Source organism: Osmerus mordax, chromosome 2, assembly GCF_038355195.1.
Source record: "Osmerus mordax isolate fOsmMor3 chromosome 2, fOsmMor3.pri, whole genome shotgun sequence".
In the NCBI taxonomy this organism is placed as follows: domain Eukaryota; kingdom Metazoa; phylum Chordata; class Actinopteri; order Osmeriformes; family Osmeridae; genus Osmerus; species Osmerus mordax.
Genome location: NC_090051.1, coordinates 13,620,306 through 13,647,939, shown reverse-complemented (window position 1 = coordinate 13,647,939; position 27,634 = coordinate 13,620,306). Strand labels below are relative to the sequence as shown.

The 27,634-nt window shown below is 45.7% G+C and overlaps 1 protein-coding gene and 1 long non-coding RNA gene across 4 annotated transcripts; one reads left to right on the top strand and one right to left on the bottom strand.

Annotated features, from left to right (window-relative positions):
* Nucleotides 1–773: 773 nt before the first annotated feature.
* On the bottom strand, nt 774–25,309 carry dop1b (DOP1 leucine zipper like protein B). Of its 3 annotated transcripts, none has more exons than XM_067261868.1 (38): nt 25,168–25,309; nt 22,047–22,221; nt 20,623–20,804; nt 20,294–20,464; nt 19,983–20,172; nt 19,711–19,809; nt 18,693–18,816; nt 18,464–18,573; nt 18,116–18,221; nt 17,892–18,009; nt 17,225–17,344; nt 16,947–17,055; nt 16,578–16,814; nt 16,159–16,490; nt 15,615–16,030; nt 15,221–15,492; nt 14,884–15,036; nt 14,008–14,108; nt 13,636–13,826; nt 11,943–13,536; nt 11,511–11,595; nt 11,208–11,393; nt 10,943–11,065; nt 10,666–10,800; nt 10,517–10,572; nt 10,330–10,434; nt 9,988–10,093; nt 9,755–9,914; nt 7,101–7,183; nt 6,911–7,020; nt 6,215–6,364; nt 6,045–6,106; nt 3,801–3,929; nt 3,508–3,644; nt 2,794–2,849; nt 2,559–2,705; nt 2,336–2,468; nt 774–2,248 (listed from the first exon to the last, which is right to left on the bottom strand). In XM_067261868.1, exons 2-38 carry the CDS (start codon nt 22,182–22,184, stop codon nt 1,979–1,981), a joined length of 6,996 nt encoding a protein of 2,331 aa, XP_067117969.1. In that variant the 5' UTR covers nt 22,185–22,221; nt 25,168–25,309; the 3' UTR covers nt 774–1,978. The 3 variants fall into 3 exon arrangements, with proteins under 3 accessions (XP_067117969.1, XP_067117987.1, XP_067117979.1); XM_067261886.1 differs by having other exon boundaries at nt 10,027–10,093; XM_067261878.1 differs by having other exon boundaries at nt 10,517–10,569.
* LOC136967909 (uncharacterized) lies at nt 5,383–7,658 on the top strand. Its single transcript, XR_010879546.1, has 2 exons — nt 5,383–5,530; nt 7,420–7,658. It is a non-coding gene; the product is annotated as an uncharacterized lncRNA (long non-coding RNA).
* Nucleotides 25,310–27,634: the final 2,325 nt, after the last annotated feature.

The following is a 27,634-nucleotide window of genomic DNA, read 5'->3' as shown; positions in this document are numbered from 1 at the left end:
CGTCCCCTGTTCGTATCCGCGAGCACGTCTACAGGCAACTTCTTGACGTAAGGAAATAAATGGGGTGCTAGTTTACCCATTTTCGATTGGTTTCGAATTTAGCAAACAATCTGCAAAAAATGAAATGTGAACGTAGTGAAACAATCTGTTCTGTGGCTGAGGACAATGGCCCCACCCTGCTGACGAAGACTCACCTATGAGCTCTGCCATAGCACTGAAGGGCCTTGTGCTCTTTTAATTGTTCTATTAAAAATCTAGTAGTATGAGCCACGTTCAAGAATCAAACAAAAATTATTGGAGGAGATGGTTTTAGATACGTTGACTGGAGTTAAAACGACCGGACGAGAGGGGTCTGCTGCTCTCTCGCGGGATCACGCATAGCGGCGTCGCCATGCCATTAATGCCGGGGCTGCAGCCTCGAACCTTTTTAGTTTAGCCCCGAATATATCTCTCGACAAAAGAGCTGGGGAAAGTTGTAGCCTACTGTTAGATGGGCCACTTACATTCAACATTATTGTTGTCATATCGTTTTCTTCACTGTATTGCAGGCAATAGCAGGCAAAATACAAAATGTTTATAGTTATCCACTCTACATTTAGGGGGGCACAAGTGGGTCCAAGCTTGTTGTCACAGTTGTCACACAGAGGTTTGTGACTTCTTACGTCTGAGAGAAAGGGCCATGAAACATTCAGATGTGAGGCATAAAACCATGAGTACTAGCACATCAAACTATTGCCCTGAAACGCAAAATGTGCTCAAATAAAACAACAAAATGACAATAAGCATTTATTTTCTTATATTAACATATTTGATGGGATACACAATACAACATCACATTCATCCAATTACTAATAAAACAGTTATCTTATTGACCATTGGGACTGATTTAACACTTAACACACTCATCTATTCACAAACCTTTTAAAGGTATACAAGTAAACACAATATTCTTTGTGTCCCATTAGACCTGTCCAGAAATGGCCACGTAGAGTATCCATCTACAGTGCTCCATTATCAGCACATTACATTCAGAGGGCCATGCAGGTAGGCAGATACACAGACATAGACTTGTAGGAAAAAGCTCAGATAACTAGAGGGATCAGCCTGCCTGTTAAATTGTTCTTATTGGTGTTACAATGCAGCTGCTGTTAGAATGTCTCTTTTTAATCTTAGCAACTCTAGTCTTACTCTAGGTCAACAAACCTCAAATTGCTCACTCTGACTCAATTCCCTCTTCCATGACCCATAGGAGGAAACCTAGTATAGGTCTGAGTCTGTGTCTATTCACACAGAATCTGAGGTTAGGAGTGCCGATCTGAGTCGGCTGACGTCTCCCTGTAAAATTATGAAATTGTAACAAGGTGCCAAAATCGGCCTTGAGAGTGCAGGCATCGGCCGATGACAGGTACATCAAAAAAGCATTTAATCGCCCTAATTAATCAGCTGACAGACTGATCGGTCGACCACTATTGCACAATAGTAAAACAGAAGATCTCTGTGACATTCAAAGAATGGGAACTGACAGACTTTGCAGATAGGTACTTGAGAGTTAATATCAGATAAAACCCAAAATGGCCTCAAAGCAAATTATAGAAGAAGATTGCATCCCCCCCCCCCAAAAAAAACTAACTAAAAAACTCAACTGAATATTACAATATTGTCTGTAAATTCCAGTATTTTCCCATTTTTTGTAATTACAAATAAAATAACACATGAATGAATGCGGTTTACACGATTGGACAAGAGTAATGTTTAGCTCAACATTCAAAATGACATTTGCGACCAGTTCCAGATTTAGGTAGCATACAATACAACATGGCTCTCAGTGGTTGTGCCCATTCATTTTACAAGTTTAAATTTAAGCTCCACTTCTTATGTTTTCAAGGATTCTAGATCAGGCTTGACAAGGCAAGAACTTCAACATTTCAACTGTAGTTCTCACTCTTGAGTTGCAAATCCCACATCTAAATTCTGAGTTCTAACCCTCCATGACGTCCAGGAACTCCTCCTCAGTGATAAGCTCCAGCCTTCTTAGGACCGTGTTTGTACTTGCTGCAGGGTATTCTGCCACAGGGTAGGGCAGTGCCGGACTGCCGTCTGGGAACAGGCAGGGGGCAGGGCCTTGGAAAGAGCCGCAGAGAGTACGAAGGAAGGGGCATAGCTGGGTTATGGAGGAGAGGGAGCGAAGGGTGAGGAGGGGGAACTCTAGACGCTCTGTGGAGGATTCCTCACTCAGGTCGTTCATTGCCTGGACAAGACAGGATGGGACCTTGTGAGAATTGGACATGGAGATTTGATCGGGTCAAGCAATTTGTGTGTGCGTGTGTTTCCTTACTCGATAGCGTTGCTGCAGTCCCTCCAGTACTCTGACGACATGCGGCTTACACTCCGGCTGTTCATTCAGCAGACTGTTTTCTGGACCACCGTAGCGATCAACGTCCACCTCTGGAACAAACGCCCAGCGGTACCTACACACGCGCATACATTTTTAAGACACAGGTTTAAGACATACTAGGCACACATTAAGTCCATGTTGAGCTGAGTGGTGAAAGTCCTACATCTGAAAGAGGGGCATCCTTTCCGGAGGGAAGGCCAGAGAGGTGTCCAGAAACTTGCAGGCAGACAGGTACATATCCAGGTCTACCTGGGAGAAGTGTAGCACAGACCCATTCCTGTCTAGGGCTCCCCGCACCACCTTAGTCAGCCTGGAAGGTACGACAGAGAAGGATAGCTTGGTGGCTTCTTGGTGGGTTGATTGATTGACTCAGTCAAATGAAATCACAATTAACTCACTTTGAGACTTCTTTGTCTTCCCGCAAGGTTTTCTCCAACCGAGTAAATGTTCGTATCTGTCCATTGAACAAATAAAAGAGACAGCTTTACCCTTTAAACAAATCTCAACATCAGTTAGGAACTTTCATTGTTGCCCCATGGTTCCAGCAGGAACTTTTGACTTTTGTAAGAAAGCTCTCATGTACCCAGGAATAGTGGACATAAACATCAACAGGAAATATTCACATGTATTTATGATGTATTAATCCCAATTGTTGGTTAAGTTAGCATTGCTTTGATGTAACCAATTTGTGGCTTGCGCATAGAGTGCCACGTGTATGTGTGTATATTGTTTTGATGTCTATGTTCATCCATCAATTGTGGATGGATCAAATGTGTATTTGCCAGAATGACGTACTACATCCGGTTGCATTATGCAATGTTTTGCATGCTTTTCTGATATTGTGACCCACAACCCTCTGTACAGCATCTGCGCTAGTTTAAGGCACAAATTATGAAAATGTACAGTAGTTTGTCCACAAGTTGCTTTTCATGCATTGTACTATGTAAGTACAGCTGTAGTCACTACTACAGCTGTACTTACATAGTACAATAGTACATAGACAGCAAAATAAAAGTCTGTAGTTCAGGAGTTAGCCACGGGTGTTACATGAACACCACCAGTAAGTCCAAAGCAGCATGAGGTGAGGTCTGCACAAGGCAGTGCCTGCTCACCAGTTCTGTGACCATGATTGGCCATAGGGAGGTCAGGTGCTGTGGGGAGATCCTGAGCAGTAGAACCCGGAACATGAGGAACATCTGAGCACAGACAGATGGGGTCTGACCCATACGCAGAGTCTCTGTGAGACGCTCTGGTGGATGAAAGGAAGAAGATCATCTTTATGCATTAAGTGCGATGTATTAACTATTAAGGATATAGTACTTTTCTGTGGCGCTCAACCGTTCATGCACACCAGCTAACACACACAAGTCTTGAACATCACAGATGGAAGTGAAAGCAACCCAACCTTGGATGAGAGGCAGGTAGAGGTGATACTGGTCTAATTCTCCACTGAACATGGCAAAGGCCTGCCTCTTCAGTAACATGGGCTTCTGGTCTGCACTGGAAAACAGCTTGAGCGAGCTGCTTTGCATGCCTGCAACAAAGTTAAATACATACAGTATATCAATCCTCCCTGTAACCAGGGATGGGAAGTATTTATGATACATGTATTTAAATTACGTATTTCAAATACAAAATAGGATTTTGTAATTTGTATTTGATTGGTTTGGTTTGATGGAAATAGTTATATATTTTGTATCAACATACTTGTATTTTGTCATAACAAAATACTGTAAAATACTTTGTGACTAGTCTACATGATGATTGATCATGATGTATTATATTGGTTCTCTGTTAAATAGTATGAACCCCACAAACATCTACACATTTGTTATGATGTAGTACACAGTGGACCCAAACTCAGTACAACATATTTTGCAAACGTGAGATTTTGAGATAGACACCTGCAAAATTACAACCATTGCACAGTGCCCCGGTTTCCGATCAAATTGTTTTCCCCAAAAACACTATAAACTTGCACAGACAGACAGACAGACAGACTGAATTACTTGCATTATAGTATAGATGCTGCATCTGATTGGGGTCTACTCAGTAATTTTCCCAGACTTGAGATTAGTAGTTGGAGTTGGGTTGATATACCTTGACAAGTTCTGTTGCTACTTTCTGATTGCATTTCTGGCTACATCTAAAGATATTGATCATTTAATAATTGTTGACAAAGGGCTAAAATGTTTGTTTTTGAGTTCCATATAGGTATCCAATGATTGCTAAATAAATAATGTATTGCCAAATGATTGTACCCTAACTGATGTAGCTGTTTAGTAGTGTTGTGGGAAATTGATTATGGGACAGCAAGGCAAACCAGGGAAGGTTACCCCAGGTCAGGTTTTGAGGCCTAAAATGGCTGACTTCTATCTGCGCAGTTAAGAAACCATGCGCAGTTCATAAAGTCCACTCCAAACTAGTTTTACCCAGAACATGAGAAAGTATGGTGGGGGGAATTGGTTTGGCAAACTAAGTATGGGAAAGGAATGTGTAATAGGCTGTTGTGTAATAGGCTGTTTTTGCTCAAGTGTATGGTAGACTCACTCAGGTCGAGACAGGTTGCAGCTGGTGGTATCAAATCATCTTTGAACTTAGTCTTAAGGGACTACAGTCACTGTACCAATAGTAATGGGTTGTTGCTGATCGAGGCCAGAATTGAGAGTGATGAAGGAGAAGGAAAGTCTGGTTGTGTTGGGTTGAGGAGGGGTTGTTGAACGTCAAGGACATTAGCCCAGGACATCAGAGGGGGAGTAAGTAGAAGATGAGCTTTTCAGCTGTAGAGAAGTTCATCAACAACCTTACCAGCCAAAACAATGTGCACGCAGGGTGGGGTGTGAGGAAGCCAGGTTAAGGGACAGACTAGAACTTTCCGATATGATGCCGTCATTATATTGTACAGGGCGGGGGGATTATTCTCATTTAGTCTATAAAACATGAATGTTGGGGCAGCAAGAGTTGTCTTTTCCTGTATGTGTTTGTGAACGCACATCTGCCTTGCCGAAATAAACCATAAAGCTGCCTTGAGCCGTTGAAAGATATTTTGCCTTCGACTACTTTTTTCTACTACCTTCTACGGAGGTCTGTTTTCTACAACAGTAGGATCATGATTTTGCATACCATTGATCACAGGTATATGTGAATATTTGATCTGCTGGTTGCACATGTCAGATGTATTGCTTTACTAGTATTTAGTTTATGTATTTATATAGTATTTATATGGATTGAATGTGTTTTATTTATGTAGTATTTATGATGGATTGAATGTGTTTTAATACTTGTCTACAAACAAATTTCCCCTAGTGGGATAAATAAAATTGACTTGACTTACTAGTTAGGCGGAAAAAGCTGTTTTTAATCAAACATTGACTTAATCAAATGAGTCAGTGTACTGGTGAAGGGATAGATCAAATAGTCCAATAGATGGAAGGTTTGCAACGTGATTTCATGGTCTCTTGTAAAAGTATTTTTTGTATTTTTAAAATACAAAAATACAGTAGTTTATTTTGATACCTGGAATGGCTGCTGTATTTTATCATTTATTTTTATACACTTAAAATCAAGGTATTTGGTATTTTATTTTTAGATACATTTGAATGTATCTTTGCTCATCCCTGCCGGTAACACACACGCAAACAAAACTTACTCATGAGGTCTTTGAACATAGTCTTCTCATGTGTCAGTAGGTGGTCAATGATAGAACTCCAACTGCAGGAAACATAAACAGGTACTGTAAGGGAGTAGTCAGGAGATGAAGTGCTTCTGTGTTTCATTGTAAAAAACACCCACAAATACACAACACAAGCATGTTCTTACTGGGGGGTGCAGGATGCATCCATAGTGAAGAAAAGGGGGTCCATGAAGAGCTCAAAGACCTCCTTCTTCCAGGCTCTCTTAGTGTATGCATAACCACTCAGATTGGCCAGCAACTGGGCACCTGCCCCAAAACTGGGCATATTATAGGCACTGGAGAGAAAAAGATGAAATACAGATAGATGGGTATAGAGATTTATTTTAACTTGAAGAGTTTATAGCACCTTTTATACAGAGATCCCGCAATATGGCTGTAATGAAGACCCGTCATTATGCGACTTTGCTTGTTTACCCTGATCCAACAAAGCCGGCATTAATTTGCCCCATGTGTGCTTTTACATTGCATGCAGCCGTAATGCCACCGGAATCTGAGGCGTGACATCATCATTGTTGTTAGAGTGCATAATCTCGCCATGCCAGCTGTCCCTTTTACACAGACATCGATTTAGCTCTGTTACTGACTTCGATGCCAGCTTATTGCCGTTACAACAATGACCCTCCATCCCGTGTCTGTGCCTTTGACACAGAACTGCAAGGCGGCATAAAGATGCAACATTCCCAGCTTTAACAGGCTGTGTAAAAAGGGGCCCATGTTTTACTCTGGTTAATCTTTATGGCCTGTATCTAAAATCAGATTTTTTCAGATTTTTTTGTTTAGCTGAGACACTGTTACTATGCCGAAAGATATGTGACTGTTACCTGTGGTTCTTCAGGTAAGGGAATACGTAGTACATGAGACGAGAGATGAGAGGAACAGCCTTTTCTTTTTCATCACTGCGATACACCAAGTCCAGCAGAGGGGCCAGGATCTAGAAAGGGAGCAAAGTGTCACACACACACCCCCCAAAGTGTGTACAATACAGCCACAGCCACACACACACACACTTACCTCAGCCAGTAGTGCCAGGGCCTGTACACTGTAGACAGAGGGGGCAGAAGAGGACACCATTGTGCTGGCCTGAGCTACAGAGTCTAAAGAGGGAGGAGAGACAGGGGAGGAGGATACATTGTATAAGACATAGAAGACCATCACAGGGAAATAAGGGGGCAGAGCCAGGGAAATAGGATGTGTGATGGTTCAGGTGGAATACTGGGTCCGTGGGCACCCTCTCCTGGGAGGTAGGCCCAAGGTAACCTAATGTACATGATTAAGTAACGGGGAGAAGCAACCAGGTGAAATGCATGACCCTAATTGTGTTTTCTTTAAGAGGCCCCGATTAGGTGAACACGGGGGAGAAAATGTGAAGGAGAACAGCGGAGCACGGAGCCGGGATACTCGTGCTAATGGCGCCTGAGGGACCGCCTGTAGTTTCTTTGTTTTGTGTTAACGTTTTGCTTTGACGTAAACAGTGTTTTTATTTTACTTTGTGAACACCTAGTATGGCAGTGTGCTTACTAGGTTCTGTCGTCCCTGAAAGAAGAAATACAACCAATATATTACCTTCAATTTACCGTCTCAGTGTCTCATTTATGCTGTCCTGCACCATAATATAATTTTAAGTGTTGGCTCTAGTATTACCAGCGAACCGCCACAGATGAGACAAGATAAGATAAGGCAAATACAGATGTAAATTCTTGACTATTTATGATCTGTTCTTCACTGGGCTGACCATGCAAACCCATCTGTCTGTCTGTCAGCTCCTAGGAAGCCGGCCAGGAGGTACAGTACTTTGGGTGCCAACATGGATTTCCATAGTTAAAAGGCCTGGGGTAGGTTTGGGAAGTACAGGCTCAGCATTGTTTTTATCGGAATTTCAATTTGAATGCCTTGGTATTACACATTGGACGTGCAACAAAAGTTGTTTAACAGGAGAGAGTGTTGAGCCGATGCGTCCGTGCACGCCGCCATCTCAATGCCAGCAGTGTTTCTATGATGACATGGCAGGTTCTGCTGTTGTTTCTGATCTTGGTCCAGTGTGGTGGAGGTCTGAATACAAAACTGGAATCACAGGTAATTTCTCAGTCAAGTATATCTGTACTAGTGCCGTGCCCGTTTGAGGGATCAATGGCTCCATCACTCTGCCAATCATCAGGTAGCTTAATTAAATGTACAGTATATTGCAGACTGTGACTGGCTGCTAGTTTCTCTAGTTAAATAGACAGCATTTTTGACCTTTCATGTTACCCCTTAGGTCAAAAGTCTTAAATGGAAGCATTTAGAAAATTCCCATCCCCAAGGGTAGGTTGTCCCATAGGGTGGTCAGTCCATGAGAACAGTTCAGCTAACTGGTCAAACATTCCCTCTATAGCCTTCACCACCTTCTGACCTATTGATGTGGAAATTGACACCATACTGTTGAGATTGTGAAGATTTGTTATGATTATGGATTTATCTGATTGAAAATTCAACTCTCGAATCACCCTTTTAGTATTGTTCTATATTACTGGAAACTATATGTTAAGCTGTTGACTGATCATTTTTTACCACTAAATGATATAATATATTGAGCCTGAGTGTGAGATCTGGGTGTCAGGGGCTGAGGAGTGAGGGAGAAGGCCACCTGTAGGTATACATCTTCCTTTGCAGGCAGAGGCCTAAGCTCGAAGTCAAGATGCACTGTTTTTGGCCCTATGCCAAGAATCTTATCCGTAACCACCTGCCCAAGGTCAGCACTGACCCTAAGTAGAGAGGAATTACAAAGAGCCTCATTGTGTAAGCAGCATGAGCAGCCTCATCTTAATTTAAAAAAATTACACAACACTATCTCCTTTCCTGTTAGCTGCAAGCTAACAATTGATATGGAACAATGGAACAATGGACAATGGAAAATGGAACCCTAATTCAAATCACTCTTGAAAACCACATACATTTAACTGTACATATTGTATCTGTAACTGTACACTGTACCTAATTTGTACCCACATACAATATAAAATTGAATTACACTTGCTAGCTAAGTTAACTGCTGAAAGCCAAAATTTACTGTATGTCTAGGTAGCTAAAGATTTGTGGTGATGAATATAAAGCTAACCAACTATTTTACATTTACATTTAGTCATTTAGCAGACGCTCTTATCCATAGCAACTTACAGTAAGTACAGGGACATTCCCCCGAGGCAAGTAGGGTGAAGTGCCTTGCCCAAGGACACAACGTCATTTGGCACGGCTGGGAATCGAACTGGAAACCTTCAGATTACTAGCCCGATACCCTAACCGCTCAGCCACCTGACTCACTCCATCCCTTTTACCTCTCCTCATTTGACAGGAAACCTGTGAACACTAGCGCAGTGTCTGTTGGTGGCAAATACGTTTATATTTATTTGTCACAAACCGCACGTCCAAACAATTTCATATGTGACACTACACGTCCGACAGACAGAAAGAGACAGACAGAGATTCCTGACATTACAGTTTGATTTGGATATGTATGTGTCTGTGTGTGGAGAATTAAGATTCTATGACAAACAGAAAGGTCTGCTTTCAATTTGTTCTGTGAAGTAGGAAGATTGTGTGTATGTATTTGTACATAACGTGCATGAGTATGCGCTCAGTTTTGTGAGTGTGCTTGCCCGTGTGTGTGTGTGTGTGGTCTTTGTGGTTACCGTAGAGGTCAATGTCTGTGTCTACATCGTCCGGCTCCTCATCGACGGGGCAGACCTGGGGCTGAACTTTAACCTCCAGGTTCCTGCTGAGCCAGCTGGTCTGCTCCAGAGAAGACCCTGCCACCCCACCCACTGCCTCCAGGATCCGCTGAGTCACCTCCTGGTGTGGGATGGAGGACAGATGTGGATGGAGGAGTCAGAACCATATCATAACCTATAGCTCTGGCACTAACCATAGCAGCAGGTCCCGGATGACTGGTTAGCTGGCTGACCTGCATGTCCTTGGTGTCCCTCTTGTTGTCCAGGTTGGGTAGCCGGTTTACAAAGTCATTCAGAATCCTGAGACAGAAGTTTGACATTGAGCTTGTATGCTTTAGTGTTTATCAAGCCTTGCTCGCTGTCAGAGAAAAATGATACATCTACCGTTTGTTTATATGTAGAAGACACAACAGGGGCAAATGGTAGTTTGTGTGTGTATATAGAGAGAGCGGAGAGAACAGGGACGTTTGTGTTTGTGTGTGTGTGTGTGTGTGTGTGTGTGTGTGTGTGTATATGTGTGTTTGTATCTGACTGACCCCAGAAGGAGGAAGTGACCAGGTGGAGCCAGGTTGAGCTGGACAGACTCTCTCAGCAGACTGAGAAGAGGTGCCACATTCTCCTGGAGGGTTTGGGATGAAACACTGAGAGAGAGGAGGTCAAATACAGTCAGTAACAGGTGAAAGTCCTGTTATGTCTGAGGCTGTATGTTATATTTCTTTTTACCTCTGGATATAGGCGTAGCTGAACTGCAGCATGGGAATGTCTACCAGAGTGACCTTCTACCAAGAAGGAGAAGAACACACAGTTAACATGTGCATATGTTAATGAGTGTGTGATTGAGTGAGCGAGTGTGTGACTGCATGTGCGTGCACCTTGTCTCCTTTGATCTGGTGAGGTTTCTTCACCACCTCTTTAACTAGTTGGAGGATGGTTTCTGCGTGGAGTGTGCTCAGTGATGTCACCAGATCCACGATTGTCAGACGAGATTCACTGGCGACAGGCAAGATCTGAAGAGAGAGAGAGAGAAGGAGAGAAGAGAGCAAGACAGAGAGAAAGATGGAGAGAAGTGGAAACGAGAGACAAACGTGTTGTTGTGAGCCAGTGTACGTGTGCTTGTGAGAGAGCGAGTGAGACACAGAATCTTCTCACCTTGTTCTTGTGCCTCTTCTTGCTTCTTCTGCTGCTCCAGACAGCTCCTACTGAGGCCATCAGCTGGACCCCATACTGGCCTGTCAGAGGCAGTAGCAGGTCCAGCACACGCTGCTTCAGGACCTGCACACACACACGGAACATATCACACACACACAGAACATATCACACACGGAACATATCACACACACACGGAACATATCACACACATGTTCACTCACGCTTCAACACACGCATACAAAACCACGTTTCCCACGGTTCCCACCTTGGCGCTTCTGAAGTACACGGAGGCATGTTTGATGGTTTGGGGGGAGTCAGAGCCCCTTCTCTGAGACTCCTCCCTCCTGACCACGCCCCATAGCAGAGCCATGCTATTGAGTATGTGCGGCAACTCCTCGATCACAGCGTTGCGGACGTTGCGGACGTCTGCCGAATCACAGGCCACCAGAGACTGACAGGGAGTGTGAGAGCAGGATGGAGAGGAAATGAAAAAGATCTATTCAATCTCAATTCAATTGAGAAACGTAGGATTGAATGTGCCAGTGTGCTGTATGTGTGCGCGCATCACCTTATGGTCCAGCAAACAATGGTGTGTGATGGTGGTCAGGCCTTCCAACAAAGTCAGGGGATAGTCAGGGGCGATATTCTCTCTTCTGTAGAGAGAAGACATTAACGTGACATCAACAAATAAACATACATTACATTACATTTACATTTAGTCATTTAGCAGACGCTCTTATCCAGAGCGACTTACAGTAAGTACAGTGACATTCCCCCCAAGGCAAGTAGGGTGAAGGCAAGTTGGGCCTTGCCCAAGGACACAACGTCAGTTGGCATGACCGGGAATCGAACTGGCAACCTTCGGATTACTAGCCCGATTCCCTAACCGCTCAGCCACCTGACTCATAAGTTAAACACATGCATATCTCTCACGACACACGGCCAAAAAAGACAGTGGTAACTGTGTACAGTGTGCATGCATGTACGTATGTATGCGTACCTCTGTGTGGCCTTGCCCCCGTCATGTTCGTACTGTTTGGCCAGCTCATCCAGGTTCTTGCAGATCTGTGTGATGAGAGGCGCCACGATGATGCTCAGAGACCTACCCAGGTAGGGCAGGGAGCCGCGCAGGAGCGCTAGCCAGTGGGGGTGCATGCCATAGCCGTACTGAGGCTGCAGAGCCCTGGCCGCCGCAGACACGAACATGCCTTGTGCTGTGATGGGCTGGGTCTGGACGTACTGAGCTGCCTTGATCGACTGCTGGAACAGGACGGCCGTCTGCCATTCCCGGGTTAGAGGGGTGGAGGCAGCGGGGGAGTCTTCAGGGTGCCCTGACCCCCCTGGCCAGATATGGTGCTCCAGGACTATAAGCGCTTGGAGAAGCTTGAGCAGCTCAATCTGGAGCGGGTACTGCTCCTGCCCCCCACTCTGCCCCAGGTGGACCAGGCTCTCCTCCGACAGTCCCCCATGCTCCTCCAACAAGTCCCCCCCACCACCAACCTCCCTCTCTGCCCCTCTCTGACTTATGTACATGGAGGCCGAGAGGCAGAGCAGGGCATACTGCTGCACATTACACCCAGAGAGGAGTTTGTGGATGGGCTCCAGGTTGCATCCATTCCTCAGGCTTTGGCCTCGCCTGTGGCCCACATCCAAGCCCTCCTGCTGGCCACGCACCACAAAGACCAGTTGGGTTATCAGGCAGGTCAGGATCTCCACGCTCTTCACCTGCACCTCCCGGTTCTCTTGCATGTCCCTGGGCCCTAGGCTGAGGTAGGAGGGGTAGTGGGACCTCAGAGAGCGCAAACACAGGGACACCAGCACCTCCAGGAGCAAGACTGGGGGTGGGGAAGCTGTAGCGGTGGGGGATGCCAGGTGGCCGTAGAACGTCCCGCCCTCCAGGGCCTGCTGGTGGCGCTGTAGCAGATTGGAGACGAGGTTGAGGTGGGAGGAGGAGCTCGTGTCCAAGGAGGTGGAGGAGAGGGCGTCCACCAGCGGCTGCTGGGCAGAACTCCTCAGCAGGCTAGACAGTAAAGTCAAGCCCTGGAGGAGATGTTGCCCCCCGCTGGCCTGAGGATATAACAGCACATGCCTGAAAAGCGAGTTGACGGCCTCCCTCTTCTCCCTTTCCTGCTTCAGCAGGCGGGACCTCGCCATGGCTTCAAGCTCCAGGTCCTCTTCCTCCTCGCTCGACAGTGAATCCGAGGCCTGCGTGTGCCCGGACTCCACTCTCCGCAGGCCATTGGTCAAACCTCCTTCCTCCGTGCTGCTGCGGTAGGGGGCAGATCCTGAGCTCTCCGTGGAGACCTGGGCGCCACTGGTGTCAGCTGACTCTGTGTGGTCGCTCTCCTCCTCGCCCTCCTCTTCCTTCTCCACATCATCCTCCTCTTCTGTTTCCTCGCTGCCGCTGTGGGAGGCCGTCACGGTATCTGAGGGTTTGGTTGTGTCTGGATTGCTGTCTAGCTCTGCCCACAAGGCTTCCCTGTCCACTAAGGTTGTGTAATCAAATGCGGTATTCTCTGTTGCCATGGCATCCGTAGATGTCCTTGAACCCTTGGTAGAGCTTCGGCTTCTGTTACTAAGCAACTTTAGGTTCCCTGGGAATAGGCGAGGAAATTTGCAAAAACTAAGTACAAATGCCAAATACATACACAAGATGAGAAAAAACACACGCACACACACATTGCCAGGCTGACCTGTGGTGAGGCTGAGTTTGTAACTCTGGATAGAGCAGCGCTGAGTGGAGGGGTGGAGGAGGAGGAGCAGGATAGGCTCTAGGATGCGGGCCACATCGCCGAGGGACAGAGCTCTGACCAACCAGCACTGGGCTGCTGCACTCATGGACCCATCAGAACGGTTTAGACTGCCCACCATCACACACAGCGACCTGTAACAGAGTCAAAGACTAGCCTGACTGCATGACTATTGACTACATGACTATAACTACACAATTTCTGACTACCAGACCAATGCCCACAATACTACTGACTACAATAATACTGGCAACATGCCTACTGATTACAAGACTACTGATAACAAGACTACAAGGTGACAAGATAATTGAGTACCTGTCAAAGGAGCGGTTGAGTGACATGGTTCTGTTGGTCTGGATGTCCCGTGTCAGATGCCACAGAATGGAAAACCTGTTGAGAGCCTCCAGGCGCATGGTCTCAAGAGAAAGACAGGACACAGAACACTAAAAACCATGCTTGATATGGATTTTCGGGGTTTATTGATTATAGGGCAGGTAGGCAGGCATGTGGGGTATCCAGTGGTCAGGAAGAAAGCCTAGGATTGGGCTGTGTTAGTAAGGAATGTGGTAGCAGGAGTTTTGGAAAGTTGAGAAAAGGACAACAGCAGATATGGTGCCAGAAGAAAATAGAAAGCTCTAGAAGGAGTACGAGGGAGGGCCAGGGACACATACTTCTATACGATGATCTCCTGAACTGAAACCAGACATGTATCTGTTTTCAGTCTCTTCCCATCATTAGCCCACTCCTAAGACAATGTAATCATAGTTGAAATAACACAGCCTCAGAACCTGACGTCCCAAAGCTCCTCTCCCCAGATGATAAAAACTCTCGTGCTGCATTTCTCTCCAAGTCAGAAAGTCATAAAACTCCAGAAGTTGAGCATCCAAAACGGTCAACTGTCCTTTGTGGGTTCATCACCCTCATAAATAGCTAATACATTATTAGCCATCTGCCCTATCATAAAAAATCCCCCAACAGTTCCTAAGCTTTACAACCTCTCAACTCCTCAACCTCTCAACTTTCTACAAACTCAGCTTAATTATCTCCCCTTCCTGTAAACAACATAAGTTGATATTCCAGCATGTCTCTTATAAATGAACCACATTTAAAACACATTAATCCTACATAAATCCTAAAATTCTATCACAACAGTTTGTTGGGTATGATTGGTGCAGTGTGTGTGTATTCTACCTTGTTCTTGTGCAGTAGAGCCTGGCAGATGATGTCTTCACAGACGTTAGCAGAAGGTGTCAGGCAGTGTAGTCGATAGAAGAGCTCCACGCAGGAGATGTGCTGCTCCCTCCTCTCTGTGTCCAGCTGGCTCCACAGCATCTGGGCCACTCGCTGGACGGACGAGCACATGCACACACACACGCACACACACACACACACACACACACAAACACTGTTTCAGTGCCAGTGCCCTGAATATACAGTAGATTGCCTCACATGATCTAAATGCCAACCAGTGTGTGATTTATGACCATCATGATCATAATCATCATCATGTCTGTAGTAGGGTTCTGACCTGGTAGAAGTCGGTGCCCTCCTCGATGACACTGAGCAGGCCGGGGTAGATGGGCGGGATGGTGACCATCTGCAGGCGTCCACTCAAGGGGTTGGTATCTGCTGCCTGGTGGCGTCTGGTCTTGTCCTGGATGACCAGGGCCAGGGACTGTGAATGGTTGACCAGCTCTAGCAGAGATGACACAGCAGTGTGCTGGACATGATGGTCTCTGGATAGGCAGCACAGGGTCATCAAGGACCTCAGCCACTCTGGCAGGCTGCCCACATCATTGCCTGATGGTAAAACATGCAATTACTGTTTCGATTCTTACTCTCAAAATGTCTCCAAGACTTGTGTGTGGGTGTGGGGAGGTCTAACGTGTGTGTGTGTGTAGGTGTGTGTACATCAGTCTCACCCGTGCTGTTGAACATGTCCTTGTAGAGATCCTGGTTCTCCTGCTCTGTCAGGTAGACAGGGAAGGTTGTAGCCTCTAGCAGCAGGTGACAGGTTGCTGTGAAAGCCTGCCGACACACCTCGGTAATCTCCGCCCTTCCCCTCGGCATGTAGCCCCCACCCCAGTCTAGTGCCCCTGCTTTGCCCCGCCTCTTCTCCGTGGAAGGGTCTGAGGCCGTGTCCGAAAATGAGCGCAGTTTGTGCTTGTTGGGGCTGAAGAGCTCTGTCAGTTTGCTTTTGATCTGAGGCATGGAGATCTGAGCACCCTCCCGACCCCCAAAGGAGTATTTCCTCCCCGGAGAGGACGCTAGAGAGTCGGTTTGTATCACCTCATCCTCTTGCCCCCCGCTCACATCCTCCACCTGGACCAGCAGGTACCTGAGAGAGAGGAACAGAGGAACAGCGAGAGGGAACGAGAACGATTGAGTTCATCAAGACTGTCTAAGGTATGTCTGTCAACTTTGTCCAGTGACTTTGAAAGGGCATGACAGGGAGGGAGGTTTTACCTGGTAGTTATATAAGCCAGGATGTCCTGCAGATACTTTGTCATGGTGTCCATGCTGCCCTTCATCCTCCACACAGTCCCCCCACCCCCGGATGACTCTGTACCCTCGGGCCCAGGCCCCACCCCTGGTAGGAGGTGCTGCTCTGATGGAGAGGCGCTGATGCCCAATCCACTGTCCTCGGACCGTAGAGGCAGGAACACCCTTGCTGCTGGTTCCTCCTCCTGTCTGGTACCATTATTTGGCTCTGATTCCTCATTGGCCTCCTGATTGTTAAGGATACCGTTACCATGGTCCTTGGCCTCGTGGTCCTTCTCTCCACAATTCTCATTCGCCTGTATGAGAGGGAAATGGATAATCACTTGATTTAATACCTAATAAATCCTAAATCAAAATATTTTCACAGAACACAACTATGTTACCTGACTATGTTTGTCTGCCTCTTCCAAGATCTGTAACTCTGCATCTTGTGTAGAAGACTCCACCTCCATGTCCATATAAGCAACGGGCATCTGGATCCTGCAGAGCACCTTGAAGCAGGCACACAGGCCCTGTCTCAGATCTGATAAGTCCAGGGTGGTCATGTGACCCCTGAGAGCTTGCAGCATGGAGCACAACATCTCAGGCAGAAGCTGGGACTGGATATCTGCATGCTGCTCCTGGGAAGGATACACACACATGCACACACACACACAAGCAGGCATATGTTTTAGATGTGTGTACATGTCTGTGCACCTACTTGTATGAATGGATGTGTTTATGTGCGAGCATGCGCCTGAGTGTGTTTGTACCAGAGGGATGACATCCAGCAGAAATATGATAAGGTTGGACATCTCAGAGACAGAGGTAGCTGGTTGGCTCTTCTCCGGCTGATGGAAGGAGGGTTGGTCAACTGGATCCCTGTTAAGACAGGGAGGGAGGACAGAGCGAGGGTGGGGGGGGGTCAGAAAATGAGAAGGAACACATCTGGTCAGACACAGCCTTGATAAATACTGTATTGTAATAGTTCATCATATGAAGTATTTCTGCGGTATTTAAGAACCGTGTGTACTGTGTGTTTTTGTCCTACCTGATGCTTTTGCAGAATAACTGGGTCATGTAGTCCCAAAGATACTCAATGTCCATAGAGCTCACCAGCAAATTTACTGTTTTAATTATCTCTGATGAGTTCTTGTTCTCCTTGAACTGACTGGAACACACAAACACCACACACAACACAAACACATTCTAGTTGTGTCCCTTTGTGTATCAATAAATTGTGCAAACACATTTTTTAATAAAAACCAATCAATCCATTCAACCCACCATCAACTAATAACAGCATCATCTGTCCATCATCCAACAACATAGTCAGATGTCCATTTTTTTAATAATCTATTTTCCTCCTCCTCCACAGCTTCCACAACAGGGAACAGTGTGCCCCCCCCTCCCTCATATTATTCTCTTACGACACACAATATTTTCTGACCTTTTCTCAGTATCTCAGTACCCCCCCCCCTCTTCTCAAGGACAGTTTATGCATGTAACTAGTTTGTCGTGTACACCTGTAACTTTCCATTGACTGTACCCATTGTCTCTGCTCTATTACATACCTGTGTGATTAACATGCATATGTGCCCCCACTTGATGGTTCTTTACCTGGGTTTTACTGTTACTTTAATACATCTCTCAAACTATCAATTCACTTCAGCAAGGCATACTAATGTTGATATTTAGGTCTTTCATCCTCCTCCCACCTGGCCAGCTGGTTGCTGGAGAGGCTCGAGGTGGTGGTGTCCTCCCCCAGCATCTCTCGGCAGTAGCTGTAGAATGCCCTGACCACCTCCAGCAGCACACTGCTCAGGACTGGGGGACCTGCGGAGTGTAGCGCCTTCATCAACGTCATCATCGTCATAGAAAGAAAGAGACATGTAGGTCGAGAAATCGAGAATGTTTGTCTCTGTCTCCGTTGTGTGTTTACCTATCTCTGGTTTATCCAGAAGGCTGATGATGATGCGGAAAGGTCGGAGGTAACAGATCATGCTTTCCACGTTGACATCTTTGTTTTTCAGGATGCTGATCAGAGCCTTAAGACAGACACCCCAGAGTGAGAACACACACACAATAGGATGTTTCATGTAAAGAGTAAACTGTTTTGTTTTCCCCACAACACCAGCTCAGCAGCCCTGAGGCTATCCTACACTAACCACAAAACTCGAAAGGTGGGTGGTGATGTTAATTGTGACGGCTGGTTGCTATAGTGTAAGTAAGTAAATATGTGCAACCTTGGTGAGGCATCTCACTATAGTGTGGGTAAGGTTGTCCTCACCTGTACGAGCAGGTCTTTAGAGTAGGTGTTGAAGTAGTTGGCAGTGTGTTCCTCAAGAGTGGTGGAGAGGTTGGGGTCTGGAGCTACCATACCTCCCTTAATGTCTGTGCCTGGACATGCCGAGACAGCATCGACAAACCAACAAACACACAAACAAACAAACGTTAATCTGTCACCAAGGCATAAGGTCTTTGATCCAAAGTGACAGTTTTGTAGCGTGTTTGTGTACCTAGGAGCCAGGCATAGAGGCGTCTGTTGAGGGACATGTCTCTGCGCAGCAGAGTAAGAGAGGCGGCCGACACCACTGTGATCATGTCTTCAACCGTCATAGGAATACTGCTCTCTACTGGGTGCTGGTGGGAAAACAGGGGAGAGGGTGGTGGGAAATTGATTATTGGGAAGGTGGCAACCAGAGAAGTGTACACGGGGTCAGAGATTTGGGGCCTAAGATGGCGGACTGGGGCCTACGCAGTAGCATTATACTCTGAACAGGATCAAACCAGAATAGAGAGGATATCTGATGGGGAAATAGGTTGGCCAACTTAAGATGGGAAATGCATGTGTGTTTTGGAGAAGAATGGGCTGTTAGTATTTAATAAAGGGATCGCTAGACTCATCAACTGGGTGCTCATGGCTTGAAAGAGGAGGAGGTCTGAAGGGATACATCTGGTGTGGTGGAACAATAGCTGTATCTACTCCCAAGGGGTCGAAGTCAAGCATCTGAAGTAACAGGTTCTGCCAGAACCAAGGAAACTGGAGGAGAGGAACGTTCTGGTGGAGAAGGGTTGAAGTGGGGTTGTTGGGAGGTGAAGAAAACAAGACAAGGCCATGTGAAGGAGGGGTGAAGTGAAGTGGGCTTTATCACCAGTAAAGAAGTTGTCAACAACTTCTCCAGCCAGATAAGGTGTATGCAGTTTTGGGAATGGTCAGGAACGGATTATAGAACCTTCCAGAAGGTCACGTCAGTGCATTATGCAGGGCGGGGGTCTGATCCTCATATCAGTCTATAAAAAGAGGATGTTTGGGGCATTTGAGGGTCTTTTGCCGTTTTGTCTATACCTGTGTACAACTGCCGTGCTGAAATAAACCATCAAGAGCCACCTTGACTTTTTGAAAGATATTCTGTCTCAGACTCTATTTTTGATAATCCTTCTGGAAGAAGTGAAGTTATTCAACAAGAGTAAAATGCACACACAAACAAACACATACAGTACACACACACACACATACAGTGAATATACACTAACCAGGCAGGTGGCGAGGGGGAAGAAGTAGAGGAGGATCTCCAGCATGTTCCTCTGCACCAGAACATTGGAGTCCTGAAGGGCCAAGCGAAGAGACTTTATCTAGGAGAAAGGGATGTACGGGTTGTCAGGGGACAAACTCATGTAGCCTACTAATAGCTCATGTTATTGACTAGTTTGGCAACTAGTGATCAGGAGGTCCCTTGCAATCGACGAGAAACTCTGTCAGCTGTCACAGAGACAACTAACAGACAAACGCACGCAGGCAGACTCACCACCAGGCCGTTGTCGTAGCCCAGCATATGTGTTTGCTGGCTGGGGGAGGCCATGCGGTCAAAGTGTGTGACGATGAAGATGGATGCAGGCAGTCTGATGACAGGACTGACCAACACACTGCCCCATAGTGCTCCATAAAACACCTGCTGGCCAACCAGCAGAGACAAACGCACCAGCAGCGCATCCGTCCTGCAGGGAAATAAGCTCTTTACTGTTCAGGGATTACTGTTACCATTATGCCTTAGTACATTTGTGTGTGTTTATTTGTGAATGTATGGGAGCATGAGAGCAAATATTTGTGTGTGTCTACCTGTCATACACCTCCAGGCCCTCTTCCAGGCCAGGTAGTAGCCCAGTGATGAAGGCCTGCAGGCTGGGTAAGAGGGCCCTCTGCAGGGCAAGGTAGTAACGCTCGTACAGAGTCAGAAGGACAGGTTTTACCGCCATAGCAGCATGACCCAGCAAGGGGAACAGGCCAGAGCTGCAACACACAGAAACGCACACATGCGCACCCACACACAGCATTCATACACACATGCATAACACAAAAACACATACATCAGAGCCTACACTAAAAAGGAACCTGTGTGTGTTTCAGCTATTACAGCATATATAGTGTAAGCACAAACAGACGCATACCTGTAGATGAAGAGGTCCTTGGCCAGCCTTTTGGTGCCGATAATCTTGAAGATGATATCATAGGTCTCCAGGGCCTTGAGGTGGACGCCGCTGGGTAGGGCAGGGTGAAGGCACTGGGCCAGACGCTTCCCAATAATCAGCCTCTTAGGCAGCAGGGAATACCGCAGGTTACTCTGCAGGGCCTAGAGGAAGGAGGGGGGTTGGGGAGAGAGAGAGACAGAGAGAGACAGAGAGAGAGAGAGAGAGAGAGAGAGAGAGAGAGAGAGAGAGAGAGAGAGAGAGAGAGAGAGAGAGAGAGAGAGAGAGAGAGAATGGTTGAGGCAGGGAAAGAAATTGAGAAGTTTGGCAGATAGGGAGAGACAGAGGGAGACATGGTGAGACACAAAGACTGCAGTCTGGCTGGCTTTTGAGAGGCCATTTAGAACAACCCCCCCCAAAAAAATCTCCTGCACAGGAACTGGTTCCTTTTATGTGTGGTGTACAGCTTAATGATTGACTGATTGTCAATGTTCTCTTGCTCCTCCTCTCCTTGAGACTTAATCCAAATTTGAGATTCCTCATAGTCCAAAGTCCCCAGCAGAAACTTGTGGAGCAGGCAGCGGAACAACACACACTAGGCTCCCTAGAGACTAGTTATGTACAGGCTGGGTGTTGGACGACACCACTAGATTAGTTATGTACAGGCTGGGTGTTGGACGACACCACTAGACTAGTTATGTACAGGCTGGGCGTTGGACGACACCACTAGACTAGTTATGTACAGGCTGGGCGTTGGACGACACCACTAGACTAGTTATGTACAGGCTGGGCGTTGGACGACACCACTAGACTAGTTATGTACAGGCTGGGCGTTGGACGACACCACTAGACTAGTTATGTACAGGCTGGGCGTTGGACGACACCACTAGACTAGTTATGTACAGGCTGGGCGTTGGACGACACCACTAGACTAGTTATGTACAGGCTGGGCGTTGGACGACACCACTAGACTAGTTATGTACAGGCTGGGCGTTGGACGACACCACTAGACTAGTTATGTACAGGCTGGGTGTTGGACGACACCACTAGACTAGTTATGTACAGGCTGGGTGTTGGACGACACCACTAGACTAGTTATGTACAGGCTGGGCACTGAGATCAGTGCTCAAAAGCAGAGGTAGAGACAGTTACTGGTAACAGTGCATGCAGTACAAAGCACCACCATCTTTACAGGAATACATGACCAACCTTCTATATAAGACTGAAACCATTGAAACTAAGAGGACTTTTTCATATTGATTGGGCGTTATCTGTGTTTAAACAACAATATTATTCTATAGCAGTGTCGCTTGGCCCAATGATAGACCAACCACATATGTACCAGTGTTCACTTTTCTTTATGTTGTGAGTACTGAATGTGGGCTGTGTTGCATGTGTGTGTCTACCTTGTTCAGCTTTCCCAGGGAGGAGATGAGGTCCGCCCACTCGCTGGAGGACTCAAAGTTTCGCAGCGCCTTCTCGATGACGGCTGCGTAACCACGGTAACGATAGTCATTTTGGAGCTCCACCTCCTCGGGATCCATGATGGCTCAGTCTTGTCCCAGCACGGAAACTGTGGGTCTGGAGGAGAGAAGAGGGAGGCGAGGAGGACCGGGATGAGGAGGAGGTATTACAAAATAAAAGGTGATAGTACAAAGTTTCAAGAAATCTATCCCTATTCCCTACTCAGGATATGTCTGTACCACTTAGTTACGAAGGCACTGAATGTGTGCTCTGGAAACCTCAAGGCAACATCAATTATTACATACTCAGGGATACACACACAAACACACATGGCGGAGAAGAGAAGAGTTGAAAGGAGTTGACAGGGAAAGAGAAGGTAATGAGTCCAAGTGCTGACTGTTTACCTCTCCTGCACATATAGCAGAAAAAGCTATCCATTATCTCAGCCTGCATGCTTGGCTCTGCTGCATATAGCAAGAGTGTGATGTGAATGTAACTGAGATGATGTACAAGATATGAGAGTGTGACACATACATAGAGAGAGTGTGAGAGAGAAAGAGAGAGAGAGAGAGAGAGAGAGAGAGGGAGGGAGAGAGAGAGAGAGAGAGAGAGAGAGAGAGAGAGAGAGAGAGAGAGAGAGAGAGAGAGGGATAGATGGGCAGACAGGATTATAGCAGCAGACATCTGGACATCTGTAGTTTAAGCAGAGAGAGAGAGAGAGAGAGAGAGAGAGAGAGAGAGAGAGAGAGAGAGAGAGAGAGAGAGAGAGAGAGGGAGAGAATGACAGAGAGAGAGAGAGAGGAAGGGGGGTGTTAGCCTGGATACACGTGCCTTGCCTGAGAGGAGGGCAACATGCATCAGTCCACACCAAGAGAGAAGTCCAGGGAACAGCTGACCCATCCATTTTATCAATAAATATACTCCCGGACAGTGCTCTGAGTAGTGCTCTAGAACCAGTCTAATGGTGTAGGGAAGGCAATAACCATGAAGCTCCCTGCTCTGGGGATCTACTTGCTCTACTGTACACCCCAGTCTGGTATTCAACCATAGTCAAAAAACTTCCACAACCAGACAGCCTGAGCTGAGCAGGCAGCTCAGTAAAACAGTGAATGTCTGTCTGTCATCTATGAAAGACTGCAAAGTGTAGATGCCTTTTCAAAGTAGAGCCTCAGTCTTTTAAGACTCGGGCCCTAGTACCTGAAGGACTGACTGGCAGGCTGACTGACTACAAATATATCTTCACACAAGAGTGTGGGATTGATTTTGTCATTGACCATAGCTTAAACTCTCTCTCTTTCTTGCACCTATCTGTTTCTCAGAAGGACTGAAAAGCAGGCAGAAAAGAGATATAGCCTTATAGAGAGAAAAAGAGATGAGTAATCACTGCATTCTAAGTGGCAGACAGACAGCGGGCCTATTACATAATCTCTTAGTTTCCTGAATGGCAAAAGCTATCAGCATTAACGCCATTATATTCACCTTCAAACATAGCACATTACAGGGATCATGGAAAAATTCCCAAAGCAAGAAAGAAAATCACATGTTTAGACACCAGGAGTCAGGTGGCTGAGCGGTTAGGGAGTCTGGCTAGTAATCCGAAGGTTGCCAGTTCGATTCCCGGTCATGCTAACTGACGTTGTGTCCTTGGGCAAGGCACTTCACCCTACTTGCCTCGGGGGAATGTCCCTGTACTTACTGTAAGTCGCTCTGGATAAGAGCGTCTGCTAAATGACTAAATGTAAATGTAAATGTAAATGACACCAGATATTCCACCAGCTTCAACTAAGCACATTTTACACACCAGATATTCGCACCAGCCTCCAACGACAGGACTATGGTTGTAATGCCTTTAGGATGCTTTGCATAGCACAAAAGCTCAGTGGATAGGCTGACCAACCCAAGTTACTTAAGGGGTATGCAAACACAATGTACAACTTCGGATGATGGATAAGTAAACTAATCTTTGCACTCAAACAAAGGTTGCAGGAGGAGTGTCAGAGAACAGGGGGATATAAAGACAAGAGCACACACACACAATTCGACTTGAGCAACTGATTAACTGTAGATCTAAAGGGGAAAATGGAAGCAGGGTCCAAATCACTTATAACACAACACTACTGTAAGTGTGCAGTGAGTCTGGCTGGTTTTAAACCAAAATACTCCTAACCTGACCTGTGCAGTTTGCTCTATTTCTGAGACTGCCTGTGTATTTAGTGGGTGGACACATGCCCCACAGGCAAGTTAAAGAGACACATCGTCTGACAGAGATTGTGACGCTAACTGCCACACAGTGCTAACTAACTAGCTTTTGGTCTAAGCTACTGCTGAAACTGAGAGGCAGATGCACCACCAAGTTGTATTATGTACAAGCTGTATAATTCTGTATCCACTACAGTCCAGCCCATCTTCTAAACAGGAACGTACAGATCAGGCTGGAACCAGGCTGGAACATTCACAGAAAAATGGCAACTGTTATAGCTGCAATGGGGAGGCAACTCCATTCATGTCCATGGTTTTGGAATGGGATGTTCACCAAGCTTATAGGTGTGATGGTCTGGTGTCCACAAACATCTGAAAGACCTAACCTGCATTATGTAAGCTGGACTGATGATCAGGATGGACATCAATTTGATGACCCTGTGTGTGTGTGTGTGTGAGTGTGTGTGAGTGTGTGTGAGAGAGAGAGAGAGGGAGAGAGAGAGAGAGAGAGAGAGAGAGAGAGAGAGAGAGAGAGAGAGAGAGAGAGAGAGAGAGAGAGAGAGAGAGGGAGAGAGATAGAGAGGGGGGGAGTAATCCAATAGGCCTACAAAGCAGAAACCAAACTCTATAAGCCTCGTCTCTTGAGTTGACAGAGCGATGGATGTGCTGTTTCAATTAATGATAACCTTGAACAAATACTTCCGTATAGCAAACCTATTATTTGGAATATTATCGGTTCCACAGACAAATATGTGCTGTATAGTGTGTCTTCCATTAAGATATATAGAGGTGGGTAAGGCGGATTAAAAATGAAAACATCCAATGGCTCGGTAAACAATCACACAGGGCGCATCAATGACTCACCAACTGCAAAGCAAGCTTCCGTAAACATGAGAAGACAACATTCACGTAAAAACGAAAAAACTCAAATCGGCGGTGAACGAATTTGGATAAATCTTGATTGATAGATCTGCAAGTTGGTTTTAGTGACAGACAAAAGGTACCGTAAGCCCTACATTGATCTCCCCATTTTACTGTAAACCCAGCGAGTAGAATCCTCAGCTGATTCTGGGTTTGACTTGAAGAGCGCACTTCCTGATCCGCGGAGGGGTGTGGTGGATATTCACGACTCCCGGTAGGCGCGTTGTTCATCTAAAACATCTGACATTTCAGCATTAATTTTACAAAGCCAAGTCTGGAGCTACGGTATTCGTTCAGAACATTTGTGGAACAGTGTTTGTACTAGTTTCCCGTTTATTTTGAATACAAAAATACCTTTCACCGCTTCACCAACCCTTCCTCCCCTCTCCTCAATTTTGGTATAATCCAAGATGTGCAGTGTTTACAAACCTTTCACTTGACTGTCACATTTTTCTGACATGGGACAGTGCAGTAGCCGGTCAACAATCAGCTAATAAGTTTCTTATTTTGTTTCAGTATATCAATAACATTATTTAAGGTATATTTTACCTGACGGAATAGCTAGGCACAGTCAATCGTACACTTCTATATTATTGAGCATTGGCCACACATGCCTGATTTAAGGCCATAGCCATGGAGTCAACATTGGGGGGGGACGAATTACATTTTTTAAGATCATTTCGGGCAGCGTGCGTGGTTGCCTGTCGTAGCGTAGCACATTTATTTTTATATCAATATATTGGGGGGGACGTTTTGACCAGATTTGAATATTGGGGGGGAATATATATTATGATTACGGCCTTGGCCTAATCCTACTCACTGGTCTACAGTGCTATTTGACACAAACAAATAAATACAGCAGAGACAATGTGGTTTATATTCTTTAGCCTATTTTTATGATATTCACCACTGCTTCCTTGCAGGCCTGTACAGGCTCAGACTCCCTCAAAGAGCATCAGCGCCTAGGTGGGATTTGTCCATGGTGCTGGAGGCTCTATGTAAGCCTCCATTAGAGCCCATCAACAGCGTACCCCTGAGCACCCCGAGTTTCTCTCAAAACAAACTTCTTTCCTCTGACTACGGCTATGCAAGGAATAATTTGGGCACTTTGTCCACGCATGCAGATTGTCCGATCATCTCAGAGCAGTATTGCGTATGGTGTAATGATACACTCAGCTCACGATTAATTATGTATCACAATACTGGGTTTACAATACGATCATTTGAACAAAATGTAGAAATGAAACTGAAATTCAAATAACTGATTTTCTTCCAAAACATTAAACATTTTCCATAACTTGCCACATACAACAGATAACTATTTATGTGAATACAGTGAATGATGCAGGTGCAGTGAGTCGTGTGTTGATAGCTCAAACAATAATATAAATATTGTAAAAGTATTGCCATAAATGTGTGACTATATGATACATGTTGTAAAATATATCACGATATATCGTTACACCCCTAGTACAGGCCCAAACCCGGCCTCTGTGCACAAAGTCATCAGTAGGATGTTCAGGGCACAGTTGTGGCCTGAGAGACATCCTCCATGGCGTGGGAGTGGAGGAGATCTGTGAGGCAGCGACATGGTCGTTGCCCTCACCCTTTACACATACTACTTGATTGACGTCTCTAGTACCCGATAATGCAATAATATCCAGAACGCCTGAAAATGTAATAAAATGTGCACTTAACTTTATTGTGTAATAAATTGACCGCTAATTAATAAAAGGTCCTATAAGGTATTATGTAAAAATGTATGCCTTTTTTCTCAGAAATAAAGCATGCTAAGTTTGTTAAGCATTACATCTTTATAAAGCATTTTATCGTTTCAGGAATGGTGACTTGGGAAACATTATAACAATATGGCAGAGGTATAGACGAAGAAATTGATAATGAGAAATTATTTCAAATCCTGTCAGGCTGTGGTAAATATGTACAAGAAGCAAAAGGGAAAGGGAAAGTTTCTAGTGTAGGTGAATTTTTTCTAGAGTTTGAAACAGTTAGTTTGTCAAAACTAAGAATCCCACCCCTCCCTTAAAAGCCACTCCTCCTAAACACATGAACGTGCTGCCTGACAATTGCCGGAAGGTAGACAGACAGACAGACAGACAGACAGACAAGTAACCCATCCTATCATTGCACTCAGTCCGAAAGCCATCCAATCATTAGTGCCGGTCCAACCTTAATGATTGGTCGTGTTTATTACAGTCCTGCGATGCCCACAGATATCGGATTGATTTCATTTTACTGTCAAACCTTTAAATGTATTGTTTGCTATCAGGATGGGAAGTCTATTTCAGTAGGCTATATATGACAAAAAGTGCTTCTCAACAACTTCACCTACTCTGCCTTTATGTAACTAAGCCATGCATCTCCTGCCCCTAATGACCAGCCGCAACTGCCC